General features: G+C 42.9%; 1 protein-coding gene across 1 annotated transcript in view; it reads right to left on the bottom strand.

Annotated features, from left to right (window-relative positions):
- Positions 1 to 2629: 2629 nt before the first annotated feature.
- The window catches only part of APOB (apolipoprotein B), a 43643-nt gene continuing 30103 nt past the window's right edge, over positions 2630 to 16169 (bottom strand). The window contains exons 25-29 of the mRNA XM_061154884.1: positions 15121 to 15494; positions 6664 to 14235; positions 5811 to 5925; positions 5509 to 5695; positions 2630 to 4551 (exon numbers count right to left, since the gene is read on the bottom strand). Coding sequence (XP_061010867.1) covers positions 2911 to 4551; positions 5509 to 5695; positions 5811 to 5925; positions 6664 to 14235; positions 15121 to 15494 — 9889 coding nt within the window. The 3' untranslated portion in view covers positions 2630 to 2910. The remainder of the gene's footprint in view (positions 4552 to 5508; positions 5696 to 5810; positions 5926 to 6663; positions 14236 to 15120; positions 15495 to 16169) is intronic.

Raw genomic sequence — 16169 nt, forward strand, 5'->3', positions numbered from 1 at the left:
GCTGTGTTCTTCTGTAGTGTCATTTCTCCCTTACCTCTTCTCAAAGTCTATGTATCCTCAAGATCCATTTCCACAGTCTCCATGAATACTTCTTGGTTTTTATCCTTTCCTGTGATAAACCCTCAGAGTACCTTGTATATATCCATGATGGGAGAGCACATTCCACCCCTGATAAACAGATGGACAGACAGACATCATCCAGGAACTGTGTCTTACTGATCTTTTTTTCCTCTATAGAACTTTTGTGTGTAGCACATAGAAGCACTTAATAAATGTTCACTAAACTGTCTGGAGAAGGCAGTGGCACCCCACCCCAGTACTCTTGCCTGGAAAATCCCATGGACGGAGGAGCCTGGTAGGCTGCGGTTCATGGAGTCGCTAAGCGTCGGACACGACTGAGTGACTTCACTTTCACTTTTCACTTTCATGCATTGGAGAAGGAAATGGCAACCCACTCCAGTGTTCTTGCCTGGAGAATCCCAGGGATGGGGGAGCCTGGTGGGCTGCCGTCTATGGGGTCACACAGAGTCGGACACGACTGAAGCGACTTAGCAGCAACAGCAGCAAACTGTCTAGTTCTCCTTGCCTCCATTCTCTTCTTGCCACAAACTTGCTTGAGTAATCATCTAATAATAAGGTACTTGGTTTCTATACAACAATAAAGGTTACAAAATTGTTTCACATTTTATTATTTCAACTAATATTCATGAACAGCCTTTCAAGGCAGGCAGGATAGATATTACCTTTATTTTGTAGATAACACAACTGAAGTTCACAGAGGGAAAATTAGTGGCCCAAAGCTCCAGACAAGTAAGAAATGTAGCCATTAACTGAACCCAGAGAAGTATCTTGATATGCAGTAGAAGAAAAATGAAGAGGGCAAGCAAAGTCCAAGTCACTGAAGAACTCCCTCTTCCAACTTCACTGAGCATGTTAAAGACATGCTAAGGCAGGGATACCAGTCAGGGAAATAGGAAGGTGGCACTGTGTGATTCTATGGTAATTTTTAATTTGTGTCTATTTTTTTTTCCTCCACTCATGCCCCAGACAAAGGTATCACCACATGAGTACTAAGAACCTTGGACTTCTTCCCTTCCAAATTAAGCTATAATCCCAGGCTTCCTTTCAATTTGAACACTCAGTAGATTCTTGCTGCTCACAGCTCATCAGGGAAAATCTCGTAGCACTATGCCAGGAACTACTCACATGATGCTCTGGGACCTGGGCCTAATTTCCCTCCCATATCATCCTTGGAACTAACCCCTCATTTATTCTGTCATTCATTCACTCAATGATCTCCATCCATCCACCCATCCACTCATTCATCTGCCCACACATTCATCCATCCATCCATCTATTGATTCACTGGCCAAAAGACTTTCTTTTAGTATCAGATCCAGATGTATTCTACCTCCCTGTGACTCTCTTTGGTTCCTCAGTTGCAGACAGAAGAATCATGCAAGGGTACCAAGAGGCTAATGTGTTTCCTAATGCTTGTGCATTTTAAAAGTAGCCTTCAAGAAAGGAATGTGAAGGCTTTATGAAAGAATGGTACAGATTGAAGGTATTTGGGAATAAGAAGGGCCTTTTCCAAATAGGCCTCATGTAGGACTTGGGTAGGGGTGAGAGTCTGCAATTTCCTATTCTCCAATGGTCACACCCTTCCTCTGTCCTCAAGTGCCATCGAAATGAATGGCATATATAGCTGCCCTTCCCAATGATATCAGCTTCTAGCCTTCCTTCACCAAAGCTCACCTTGGATGCTCTGGCTGGATGTTGTTGTTGTTTAGTTGTTAAGTCGTGTCCAACTCTTTTGTGACCCCAGGGACTATAGCCTGCCAGGCTCCTCTGTCCATGGGATTTCCAAGACAAGAATACTGGAGTAGGTTGCCATTTTCTTCTCCAAGGGATCTCCCCAACCCAGGGATCGAACCCATGTCCCCTGCATTGGCAGACAGATTCTCTACCACTGAGTCACCTGGGAAGCCCCTGACTGGATATTGCCAGTGTTTAAGATCAGAGTTTGAGGTGAGTGGATGAAGCAAGGGAAACACTTGAGTTTTGATTATACTTAGGATGGTTGGATATTAATTTTGGAGAAATAAAGAAACTCCAGAGCATAAATGTATGCTTGGTCCAGAAATGTTAGGAACCCATGCCTCCTCTCCTACCCTTACCTCCTCGGCCATGAATGGATCCTGGCCAAGCTTCAGGGAGCCTCTAGGGTCCCCACCATGAGGTCCTTGGGGGCTAGGACTTCTTAGCCATTCCTTCTCCATTCCTGGCAGGTGAGTGAAATAAAGGGCCTGGTGATTTATCTCAGAACCTAGCAGAGAGCCTTGCCTGGCAAATGCAGACTGATTGCTGAGGAAGACTGTGTGTCACATAATGAGATGCTCCTGTGGATCAAATTATGTGAAAGCTTCTGCAAATAATTTTTCAATCTCACTTGGCAAATGTACTCTCTGAGATCAGTTACTTCCTTTCAGGTAGCAAAATACGTCCCTTCTTAAATTCTCCTTTTCCCCTATCACTCAAAACAGTATGTGTTCCAGAGGTTTTGAAATGTCAGACATTTGAATAAATACTCCCATTTTCTCTTTCAATGCGAATGAATCACGATGAGTGGTATGATACACGATAAAGAATTTATTTGTTCTCACTCTCCCAGAGTTTAGCAAAATAACTCAGATCCTGGTTTTCTTGAACTTGCAAAAAATGTCATTCCGCAGAGCTCAGAGACCTTCAGAGAACTGATGCCAGCTTCAATGCAGGTCCAGTTCATATGTGCTTCTGCTTGGAGCCAGCTGCCTGTTACAGGGCTGGCTTGGTCAAAAGTTATATTAACACATACGGTTTGAATTTTTTCCCTACTATGTGAAAGTCTAATTGGAGAATTGCTATAAAAACTCAGAAGGTGATAGTAAACTCTCCTGGAGCAACCTTTATGTAGGGGCTCATGTCATTGACTGTGGCTGACTGTAGCTCTTTCAGTAACTCCATGATATAGTTCAGAAACATGTGGTAGTTTTGAATGGACAGGTCAATCAATCTTCTAGATTCAGAGATGAATTTTTCACAGTAATCAGAGAGCTGGTCTGAAAACTCCTGTAGTTTATATGTGAACTGCTGGTGGTAATCAGAAATGATTTCCTTCACTGCAACAGCCCAGCTTTTAATTACTTCCTGAGCACTGGTAGAAAGCTCTGTAATCTTCTCTTTCCCTCTTTCCTCTGCATCGGCAAGGATGCTAAGATACTCCTGCAAATCTTTCTCAATCAGTGGTTCAATCTGACTTGAGAGTTGGGAAGCAAAATCAGCAGCACCGACAGTGTATTTAGAATGACGGTCCTTAAGGACATCTACTAGGTTCTTGATCAGGTTGATTATCTTTTCTTCAAATTCATAATATTTCACTGTCCAGCCAACCATAGTTGGATCAAAATATTCTTGGTGAAGAGCCTGCACGTACTGATGGAGCTGCTGTAATTCTTGAGAAGCTTCCTGAAGTTTATTTTGGGTTAGTTCATTAAATTCAACAAAGTTATAGTCTAGGTTTTCTTTCAGGGATGTAAAAACAAATGAAATGTATATGTCAAAGACTGTGTTGATATTCTGTAGGGTTTGATTAACGAGATCAGTCAATTTCTTCTCTTTGAAGCATTTAAGTTCACTTTCTATCTCTTGGAAAATGTCTTGTAGAGACCTCTGAAGATTGCTTAGCATCTCTGTCATCATGGTAGACTGGAGGTAACTAAGTGCTTTTTGGATCTCTTGTGAGAAAAATATAAGTGTTTTCATATACTCCAAGACCATACCTATTAGTTGATTGCTCACTGGCGGAAAAGAAAATTTATGGTTTAGGTCCTTGTATAATTCAGACTCCTCCATCAGGTATAGGAAATAGGAAAACAGTATATGTAACCCATTATGGATATTTGAATGTACCTGGGACAGTCGCTTCGCTATTTCCTGTATGACCACAGTGCAGAGCTCATCTGCAGTATAGTTCCTGGCTCTTCCTGGGAGCTGGAATCTGGTTACATTCAAGAGATCAATGAGCAAGTCAGTTGCACGCTTGACTGTCACAGTATATCCCTGAGTAACTCCTATTAAGCTGTCTGACACATTCTGCTGGAGTCTCTGGAGACCACTGTGGTCCTTCTGAGCCAACAGTTCCCGGTACAGATGCTGGGCCTTGTCCTTCCACTGCTGGTAGGTTTCAGTGGTGCCTCTGGCCATGCTTCGGAGCTTCATGTCCACTTCATCAATCTGCCTCATGGCCCCTTGATACACCTGATCAGCGCTGTCCTGCAGGCCTCTCCTCAGTTTTAAAGAAGCATCTTTCAGATCAAGTCCCGTGTACTCTTGGTGGTACTTGTTGACATAGTCATAAAGGGCTCCCGTGGCCCTGGGCACATTGTCTTTGAGCGAGCTTAACAATTCGGACACTGCTTCTTCTTCCCAGTTAGCCTTGATCTGAACTTTATCATCCAATTCCAGGACCCTCAACTCCATTTTGAATATGTTGAGTATTTTATCTGGAGAGGCCTAAGACCAGCAGAAAAGGATGAAAAAAACATGTTTTCAATTATCCTGATTACATAATATACTGCATTAAAACTTCATTAGCAATTAAAAGTAAAGATCAGAGGATCTTTCATATTCTGATGGAGATTTATCTTTCACATGTCATATCTTTCATATGTGTTTGTCTTATGGTTAAGCAAATACCCTCTTGTTAATTCCTCTTTAACACATGCCCCAGAAAGGATAAAATTATGTACAGCATTTGCACAGTGACATTTAACATCAAGGCTGTTCTAGGACTGAAGGTCAGAAGAGGAAGAGAAAGTGGAGGAAGAGGGAGGAGGAGGATGGAGAGAATGGGGACGAAAAAAAAAAACCCAGGAACACACTAATTCAGAGAAAGAAGATGTAACAAAAATGAAAAATGTCCAGGGTCCATCTAGGAGAGAACTAGAAGACCAATACCAGGTGCCATCCATCCTCCAAGCCTATGACAAACTTTAATAATAGAACCTGATTATTTCTTCTTCTCTACTAATGGCATCTTTGATTTGGCCCCGGCAGAACTTGTATGGTAGGTGAAAGGAATCTGGCATATCTTACCTAACAATCCTATCGTGGGGAAGAATTTTGAAGCCTCAAATGCTCCAGATGCCCCAGTCTGAAAAATGTACTCAGCATATGGCAGAGTTTGTCCACGATTTAGGTGATGAGGCAAAATCTCTCATCTTTCTAGAATTATCCAAATGTAATAAAATAATAGTGGTAATAGGAAGTCACATGTGCATCTCATACAATCAATAAAAGACTCCTAACACTTTCTGGAGAAGAGTTCCTCAGAAGAGAAGTTTAACCAGTTCATTGCTTGTGTTTTACCTGGTTTTGGAAAGCCCAGGTAATACTTTGTATGGACTTCCATTTATCTGCCCATATTCTATGTTTGCTCTTGATATGTGTAAACCACTAGATGGGACTCACCTGAGGGCAGTAGTAAAGGTTCCATCCCAATAAGGTATTGCTAATGTTTTTCACGTCGACGACCACAGTGCCTATGGCTGGGGAGGCTACCGATGAGGAGAAGTGGTTCTCATTTTCTTGGTAGTGCAGACGGACATCAGTTAATGTTGGGCTGGTGATGTTAAGGTCAACCTTTCCATTCCAGTACCTGAAAGCAAAAAAACCCCAAGCCCCCCAAAAAACAGATGGGCCATCACGAAAAGGAGGTGGAGATGGCAGACACCACAATGACTAGAAAAAAGATGAAATTAAAAGTTCCCTACCCAAGTCCTTGATATTTGCCATCTTCTTCATATTCTGCACTGAAGTCACGGTGTGCAAATGATGCGTTAGTCTTATACACTAACATGCCACCTTCGATTTTGTGTGTTCCTACAACTGTATGGGACAGATTTTATATTTCATTAGATTAGTAACTGCAGGATATAAATATTTTCCTTGTGAAAACAGAGAATTCTATCTTAACTATATGTCTTATATGTTTGTAACATGCAGTCCTCATTTGAAAAAAAAAAAAGGAGACCTTATGTGTCCTACAATGATTACAGAAACACCTATTTTCTCTGAAACTATTTCTGTAGAATGTCAGTAGGTTTTCAACAGGATGGTTTTCACATATGGGGTATAAATCTATCTCCTTCCTGCCTCTTTTAAATTTTGCTATAGATAGCAGCTTTGCCTCAAGTCCTGTTTAAATACATAATGATTTATTTACAACTCTCATTGAAGAAATACAGCAGAGAGTAGGGGAGCTTCCCTGGTGGCTCAGTGGTAAAGATTCCACCCGCCAATGCAGGAACCATGGGTTCGATCCCTGATCTGGGAAGATCCCACATGGCAAGGAGCATCTAAGCCTGTGTACTACAACTATTGAGCCTGTGCTCTAGAGCCTGGGAACTGCAACAACTGAAGTACATGCTCTGCAACAAGAGAAGCCATTGCAATAAGCCCATGCACCACAACTAGAGAGTAGCCCTCACTTGCCACAACTACAGAAAACTCCATGTAGCAATGAAGACCCAGCACAGTCAAATATAAATAAAGTCTTAAAAAAAAAAAAAAAAGAAATACAGCATGTGTGTTGGGGCGGGGTGGGGAGTCAGGAAATTTCCTTACCATTTAGGTCATACTCTAGGAACTGAATGGTTGAGCTGCATGTGGAATCCAGGAATGTTTCAACATGATCTCCTTTGTTTTTCAAACCAGCACGCCAAGTGGTGTTGTACAAGGGCGAGGCCACCTCAAAACGTGCGGTCAGTGTTCCAAAGGAGGGAATGAGAATTCCAGCAGGTACAGAGAACTTCACGGAAGGAATCTCAAGAGTCTGCTCAGGCACGGTGATGGTCGGCAGCTCAAAGTCTGCGATGTTACTGGCCACCGCATTTAGATCCAGAACAGTGCTGCCAACTGAAATACTTTTGGGAAGGGTGAAGTGGGACACAGTCAGCTGAGACGCAGGCACAGTTATCTCAAAAAAGGGAACAGAGGAGGCTTCTGGTTTAGAGTACTGTATTAACACATCAACTCTGGGGAATTTTACTTTGGGTAGAGTTGATATGTTGAAGGTCAATGGCAGAGTACTTAGCTTCTTGTAGATTTTTATTTCACTGAGGTCAAGTGTGTAAGATGGAAACTGAAGATCTGTAAAGGGGACTTGGAATGTAGGTGTGTCATGAACGGAATTTTGATTATTTTGTTTCAGTCCAGGAATAATGAATTTATCATCCAATTCTTGCATGGGGATAGAAACAAGATAACCATTGGGGTTTTTGGTATATATGAGGGCAGTTGCAGCACGGAGATGCTGTTTCCTATTAAGGCTGGTGGTAACATCCAGCTTTAGGAGGTCCCACAAGCTCTTGTCATAAACTGGTAGGACAGTATCTTTGAGGAACCATAGGTACCCATCTAAGGAGACTGCCATGTCAAAGCGAGCCACTTCTTGGTCATTAGAGAGCTGTATATTGTTCTGAAGAGACCCAGAATGAACCTGGACCTGACTTTTCCAGCTGATTTTCTGGTTCTCAGTGTTAACATTCAAGGAGACTTCCTGGCCAAGGAAATTGATTTTAAGAAGGGAACTGGGCTGATGTGCACGGACCTGAATGAGGGCTGATATTTTCCACAGGGAGAGCTCCAGGGTGGCTTTGCTTGTATGTTCTCCAGATGTTAAAATGAGGCCCCCTAGCTCTAAATGGTTTTTCATATTTTGTTCCCAGATGGTATATATGCGTTGGAGTGTGGCTTCTCCAGCAAAATTTTCTTTTACTTTGAGGTCCCAGAGACCATCTGCTTTGGAGGCTCCTTGCAGTGTCACAGAAGATCTGGTGCCCTTGGAATTCAAGTAAGTGCTGGCCTCACTGGCAAGAGATCCTGAATATCCCCGTGAACCAAAAGAACCCTCAACACCTCCTTTGGTAGATGACTCAATGGAAAAGTAAGAGGTGACGCTTTCTAAGGTGAGCTTGTGGGTAACTGTTCCCATAGCAGCAGAGAGCAGTTTGGGGGAATTGAAATTATACTTTAATTCAATGGCTGAAGAGACAGTAGGTTTTGACTTGGTATTCCCATGAAGCTCTTGCTTGAAACTCATTTTCAAAATTGGAATTTGGACTCTTGCCGTTGTCGTCACTGATGCGTCCATATTTTTCTTGGTGAAACTAACGGTACTGTCATGATTGCCCTCCACAAATCTGTTACTCATGGACAGAGCTGTGGCTAACTTTAGTCCTCTTTTCCTCGTCAAACTTGAGGTACCCTCTAATTTGTATTGTAGTGCATCCATGACAGAAGACGATGAAGTAAGAAAATGAGCGACAATATCTGACTGGTTATAAAGACCAACATTGGTATTCAGTGTGATGACACTCGATTTAAAGGAAAAATCATAGGTAATATTGCCCAGGGCTGGAATTAAAATTTTGTTTATGGTACTCAATACCTTGAACTCTGGAAGAGAAAGCTCAGAAAGTTCCCTAGGGACATGAAGGGTTGGCAGCTCTAAGAATGGCAGGACTAACGTGTATGAGGGTACATAGATGCCAGAACCCAGGACAGTGATGCTGGGGGTGCTGATCTCTTTGGGGATCATATACTCAAATGTTAACATCTTTACTGTGAAGGGAGACACCTCAATGTTGGCAATTGGAATAGTGTATCCAGGAATTTTATAGATCTTGGGTTGCTGGTTAAGGGATTTTTTAACTTTGTACTTATCAAATGTAGTTTTTGCTTCATTATAGGATTTGATAAAAAAATCTAGTGCCTGGTTTCTCACTGTCTGGAAAAGCCTGGAGAAGGAATTGATGTTACGATGGATAAGTGCATAGAAGGCATCCAGAGGAACTGGGATGGAAAGCTTGTCTTTGTTTTTCTTATACTGAGCCCTTACACTTAAATCAAATGATTGCTTTGTTGTTTTCAAGAAATCCTTCAAGCCTGTCTTTTCCCACAAGGAGATTTCTTTCATCTGGGGAGTTGTGAGATTTGTGTAAGGTAGAGTCATTTCAGGGATTGTTACAGGAATGTTTAAGAAATCCAGGTTGGCTTCTCCATTTATTCCTAGGTGGGCTTCAATGCTTTTCTCACTGTTGCCAGCAGAGAAATTTTGATGGTACTTATATTGATTGAACCTGCCACTTGCTTGCCAACTGGCTTGCTGGGCACTAGGACTCAGAAACAGTGCGTAATTATTCAGAAAGTCTATCTTCCCTGTCAGTTTTAATGGAAAGCTAACTCTCAAGTTCCCTTCATTGTTTGTGGATGCAGTCATCTCATATGGCTGTGCTGAAAAGAAAAGAGAATTTTTCAAAGTTCCAACAACTTTCCCATTTAAATGCGCATCATGGTTGCCGGTTATCTCCGCCTTCCCCTCTTGAAGCAGCGCCAGGCCTTTAGCAGTTAGAACACTGCGACCCACATGCTGGCATTCAGCTTGCGACTGGATTTCGAATTTAGAGAAGTTGAGGAAGCGAGATTCATACAGTATTTTTTGGTTCACTCTTAGGTGTTTGCTGTTGATCTTATTAGACAATCTGAAGGAAGTGATGGACTCTTCCACAGTAAAGCTACTTTGGGATTCATGTGTTCCCTCATCTGAGAATTCGTGGCAGGCCAATTTCCAGGATGCAGTTCCAGAAGAAGCCCATGCTATGTGCCCAGCTTCCAACAGGGTCTTGAGGTCACTGTGCAGGTCAGCCTGGCTGGAGAAGTCCAGCTGGGGGATGTTCAATTTGTGTAAGTACTTTGTGTTGCTGTCCAGGGTAAGCTGATTATTTACCTTGATGAGCACACCATTACTGAGCTCCAGTGTATTTTTTTCTGTGTGTATACCCGCCACTGTGTTTGACTTTCCCTCGACAGCATTTCCAGCCCAGAGCACCTCACTCTCATGCTCCGTCTTCAGGTACTTGCTGGAGAACCTCATGGATTCCTTCAGAACCAGTGGATTAATCATAGGGTCTGAAAGTTGTGCTTTTGCTTGAAAATCAAAATTGAGCACTTCTAATCTGGATGCTCCTTTGGCGGTGATGGAAGCCTCGATCTCCACCTGGTTTGCTGAAGCTGTTGCATTCTGAATGTCAGCATTTGCATCTAATGTGAAAAGGGGAGACTGGATTTTCAGAATGCCACACAACTTGCCAAAAGCAGGTACTTCAATTGTGTGTGAGATGTGTGGAAGCTGGAATTCTGGGATGTGAAGGTCAGAAACTTGAAAATCTGTAAGGTTGAGATTCGGGACGACAAATTCTGGAATAGTGATTTCCGGTAAATGGAAGTCTGGCACAGTGATTCCAGCAAGAATGGTATCTACCCCGCTCAGATCTCCCAGGTACACTTCTGGGACTGGCCACTGCAGCTCACTGTTCAGCATCTGGTCAATGGTTCTGATGATCTTTATTTTTATTTCTACGAAGTCAATTGTAAAGGAAGGGATGTGGAGGGTATTGAGGATGGTAAATTCTGGAGTGGAAAAGCTGGATGGGATTTTCACATCCTTCAGTGTTTTGAAGTTGATCTGAAAGGATGGGATTCTCAGATCTGTCAGGGGAATGATGAAGTCAGGAGTCTGATATGTAGCCTCCTGAAGGGCACGGAGACTGATTTCAAAGGCAGGTATGGTCCCAAAGGTGGTCTGGATTTTGGGAACAGTGAACCCTTGTTCTACTAACGTTTTCAGGTTTTCAGCCCAGTCTTGGATCGAATACTGTTCTGCAAAGTCAGTAAGGTTCTTAGCAGCAAGAACCCACCAGTCAGAAATGTAGGTGATGAGTGTGTTGTAAACCTGGCCCACTAGGAATAGGTACCGCTGGAGTTCCTGACGTATATCCATTTGATATATTCGGTCTCGAAAATCTTCCAGGGTCTCCTGAAATTTTGTTTTCATGTAAGTTACAGACGTTGAACTTAGAGCCTTCTGTAACCAATCCAAGAATACGGTGATTTTGGTGGCCTTTAGGTTTTCCAGATAGGTTGAGACCATAATCCTAGCATCCTCTACAAGCAGTCTGAATGCCTTTGCTTTCTGTGGGAGTTCCAGGGCCTGAATTTCATCATTGATTCTCTGAGTCACCTCATGAATTTTGTTATTGGTTTCAACTACAAACTGCTGGTAATCAAATGACTTTAATTTTTTCACCAACATGTCAAGGAATCTGTTTACTTCTTCAAGGAATTGATTAAAAGACAATGCTTCAAGCTGCTTGAGAGCATTGTTGGTAAGCCCAATCAATTTTTCAACAAGATCTGCCATCTTGACTTGCTGTAGGACACTGCTTAGCTTCTGAACAGTCTCCTGCAGCTTATATTGTTGGGCCAAATGCACTGATTTATCCATTAAAGCCTGGATGTGTTGGTCTATTTTATACATCTCAGTGAATTCATGGACCATGACTCTGAAAGCATTGATTTCCTCAGTTACTTCAAAACCATCAGAAAGACTTGTAACACAGTATTTGACATGCTCAATAATTTCCTTTATTCTTTGAAATGGGATTGCAGTTCTCAACTGATCTAAAAGCACTCTGATGTCAACAGCTTCAATCTGCTGTTTGAACATTTCAGCAAGGTGCTGGATGTCTACAGTCTGAATCTGTACCTTGAGCTGTTGCAATTTTTCTTGTATCTGGATTCTTATTTGATACTTAGTATCCATATTTTGAATCCAAGATGCAGTACTACTTCCAATTTTGTTAAAATCAAAATTTTCAATAAAAAAATACAGATCACGGATTTTTTTTACTAAATTGACACGGATATGATAATGTTCATCAAGAATTTTCAATTTTTCAATGATTTGATCAATAATCTTAGCAATAGTTGTCTTAAAATCATGCAAATCATAATTATCTTCAATATACTGATCAAATTGTATCACATATGTTTGCAGCTGAGACAGTTTTTCATTAAGGTTGATTTTGGCATTGTCTAATACAATTTGCAGGTCATTTTCTGTCATGCTATAATTTTCTGTGAAAGCAGTTAGTTTCTCCTTGGCACTCAAAACTTGTCTCTCCCAACTGAACGTGCTCAGATAATCATTAACTTGCTGTGAGAGTCTGTCCAAGGCTGCTACATATTTCCTCATGTGTTGATCAATATGGGTGCGCTTCAATTCTTTCTGTACAGCCTCCAGTGCACCTATAACTACTGCCCGAGTCTTCTCAAAATATTTTGGCAGGAATTTAAAGAATGGGAGATGGATGGTGTGAGCATTTTGGTTCTTATCATATTTTACAGAAGCAACAAGAGTGAATTCTTGGGGCTGACCAACAGAATCCCTCATCTCTAAAGTGTCAATGACATTGATGGACTGGCTGAGTACCAGTGGCACTGCAATCGGGAAGTCCAGCACAGTGAGGTCAGCCAGGGCTCGTCCACTGAGCTCAATACCAACTTTGTCTCTTGTGTTGTAAGCACTGAAGTCCTGGCTGTATTCGTTTTTGTCCAACCGGGTCCTGAGTTTCCAGTCACCAGTCTGCTCGGCCAGAGTGAGTAGGGCACTGACTTTGTGATCAAGAGCAGTGGTGATGCTTCTCCTGGACATGAGATGGTGACTTGTGGATCCTCTGTAATCATGGGAGAAAGTAAAGGCCAGAGGTTCTGCTTTCAACAGGAATTTGCTGTAGAGCTGCCCCGTGTGTTGTCCCCAGAGAACCAGCTTCCCATTGCCATTTGTATGTGTGTCGATGGTCATTGTAAATGGGGCCACTGCAGAGCGGAATGCATTGCTGAAATGCAGGGAGTCTGAATTGTAGTTTGTACTGATGTCCACAGTTGAAGCAAGCCCAGCAATGTTCGTGTTGAGCCGATGGCTAAACTCTGTTCCTTGCACCTTAGCTACAGTGTCTGCTTTATAGCTTGCAGATAAGTCAGCATAAGAAAGAGTGTAGATGTGTTTTATTTCATCATTTTGGTAGGCTCCTTTTATGGTCCCACCCACATTCAGCTTCAGAGGTTCTAGCCTTAATTTTCCACTGTTGGTCATATCCAGAGCATTGAATTTCAAGTCACTGTTTAAAGTAGTTACCAGGGAATAGGGCTCTAACTGTAGATTAAAATTTTGCTTATAAAACTTGTCAGAGCTATAAATGTTGTCAAGTTTGGAAGAGAAGTCCAGTGAGAACCCTGCAACATTCAGATTGTTTGTGTAGTCAAGTTTCATTTCATCATATGAACCCATCATGTCATTTGAAAGCTTGAGTCCTTCCTGGTTGATTCTGAAGTGGAAGATGTTTTTGCTGTCGACACCCAGAATCATGGCCTGATAAGCACTTCCCAGTGACACCTCTGTGGGGGCAGCTCTTCCATCTAGACTGAATTTCACATGGTGTTCCCGAAAGCGGCCGTTTGATGTTAATTTCAGAGATGCCCCAGAGAGGCTGACTGCCGCGTTGAGTTCATTCTCCAGCACCAGGGGACTATACTTCAAGCTGGTCATTGCACTGGTGGACATTCCATCCCGGGCAATCCTGAGTGTTGCCTTGTGAGCACCACTATTAATTTTGTCAGTGCCCAAGATGTCGGCATTTAACTCAAGGCCATGAGAGTTTAGAGATCCAGAAAGCAGGGTGAAGAACCTCAGTGACTTGTAATCAGCCTGATACTCGGAACGGAGCAATGCACTCTGCTTAGAGAAGGTCAGATCCACCTTGTTTGAAGTGGCAAAGTCCTCATACTTCCCGCTGGTGTCAGATTTCAGTGTTAGCTCGTAGTTCTCATATTTCAGGGAAGCAGTATTTTTCACGAGGCCATCTTGCAGATCTGAGGTGGAGGTAATGGAGACAGTGCCATCATCATACCTTCCTGTTATCTGGTTGGTGCCCTGGACGTAGGAGGAGTTAAACCTCAGGTTGGATTCTCCAGTGAGCTGGCCCGTGGCAGGATCTCTCTGATAAGACAGGTCATATGCACCTTTAGCATAGAATGCAGAGGCTCTGAACTGTCCGTCAATCTTGACTTCCTTGACGTACAAATGCTCTTTCTTCTTTGAGTCCAAGTGGATTGATGCAGAAATCTGTGGACCCCAGGCACTGGATGCGTCGAATGTTAGCAGACCTGAGGTCGGATTGTTTCCCCTTTTCTCTACGTGACTGAATTTGACATTTGAATCCAGAAATTTGTGGTGTAGAGACCCATCACCTGATAACGTGAGTGTATTCCTGTGGTCATACGCTGCTTTTCCAGATCCTAGCATAAAAATCAAAACACATTGATTAAATGAAGTCATACGTCTCCAGAACAATTGCTATGGTGAAAGGCTTTCAGTAATAAGGCTTTAAGTAATAAGACCCATTGGTCTGGGTCAGTTGTGCCACAGTCTCCTCTATTTGTAGTGTGAGCACGAAATCTGACAGCAAAAGGCCTTCCTCCCAGAAGCCCTCCTTGACTACCACAGACCTTGCTGGGTTTCCCTTTCAAGTGCCTCCACTTTATACCTAGACCGTGTCACAGCATCTTTCACACTGAAATCTAACTGCCAGTTTATCTGTTCATCTTCTCTCTTACTGCCTAGTAGGATATTTGGTACATATGTGTTTAATAAATATTTCCAAAAGAAGAGAGGCAGGGAGGGAGAAAGGTAGGAAGGAAAAAGTATAGGGTTCCCTATTTGCAGGGCAGCAGTGGATACACAGACATAGAAAACAGACTTATGGACAAGGTGATGGAGGGGGAGGAAGGAGAGGGTGGGATATATGGAGAGAGTAACACAGAAACATATACATTACCATATGTAAAACAGACAGCTAATGGGAATTTGCTGAATGACTCAGGGAACTCAAACTGGGGCTCTGTAACAAGCTGGAGGGGAGGGATGGGAAGGCAGGTGGGAGGGAGGTTCAAGAGGGAGGGGACATAGGCATACCTATGGCTAATTCATGTTGATGTTTGGCAGAAACCAACACAATATCAGAAAGCAATTATCCTTCAATTAATAATAATAATAATAAAAGAACAGGGTTCCAAGTAGCAGGAAAAATATCTGTAAGGAAATTTTTCCCTTCCTAGAGGAGGTTCTCCCACTGGGACATGGAGCGAAGCTGTTCTGTGACCCTCCCCGCGAGCACGGCTCACCTTGCACGTGGTAGGAGAGCAGGTCGACCACAGAGTCCGCCTTCACGTGGTACTGAGCCTGAAGGCTCCAGTGGTCTGTGCTGGTGTTGCCGCCAGTATAGGAGGCGGACCAGTTGTACAAGTTGCTGTAGATACTTGTGGAGAGGTCTAGCACACCCAAGAGAGGCAGCCGCAGTGGATACAAGTGGGGGATGGTAAAAGTGGGGATCTGGAACTCTTGAGATGGCAGGTGGAATCCCAGAGGCTGGAAGTTGAGGGCTGGAGTCTGAATTGTCTTGAACATCTTTAGATCTTCGGAGGATTTGCCACCAAAAGGCAATGGGATCTCAATTTCCATACTGTTCTTGTTCAAGGTGTATTTGATCCGACCGTCACTGAAATGAAGAGCAAAGACAGTGTCCACAGTCAGACCGCAAGAACTTCACTGCCTCCTGACCTTCCAAACAATAGTGCATGTGGCCCATTCTCAATCCAGTACTGCACGTTGCTCATGCTCTTCCCAAGGCCTGGAGTCCTTGGTCTTAATCCCTACCTATCAAACACTCAGATTCATTCAAATCCCTTCCAAGAGCTGTGTCCTTATTACTACCATCCATCTAAGTCATAGCTGTGGGCTAGGTTGCTTCAGTCGTGTCTGACTCTTTGTGACCCTATGGACTGCCAGGCTCCTCTGTCCATGGGATTTTCCAGGCAAGAAGGCTGGAGTGGGTTGCCATGCCCTCCTCCAGGGAATCTTCCCTACCCAGCGATAGAACTGGAGTCTCTTAGGTGGGTTCTTTACCACTAGTGCCACAAGGAAGCCCAAATCATAGTTTTTCTTATTCTTACAGTGACACAACCACTTACCTCCAAGAGCATTTCATAACCTGTGAATAAAACGTCTTAGGGACAGAGTACCAGAATCTCCTTATTACTTTCTCAGGATTTTTTTTTTTTAACTGGGTTGTTGTTCACATTCTGACCTCATATTTACTAATGCAAAAATGCCACAGCATTTATGCTACAGTTACTAATGTCTTTAAAATGCTCACATCACTTCCATGAAAAAT

Source organism: Dama dama, chromosome 11 (assembly GCF_033118175.1).
Source record: "Dama dama isolate Ldn47 chromosome 11, ASM3311817v1, whole genome shotgun sequence".
NCBI classification, from domain to species: domain Eukaryota; kingdom Metazoa; phylum Chordata; class Mammalia; order Artiodactyla; family Cervidae; genus Dama; species Dama dama.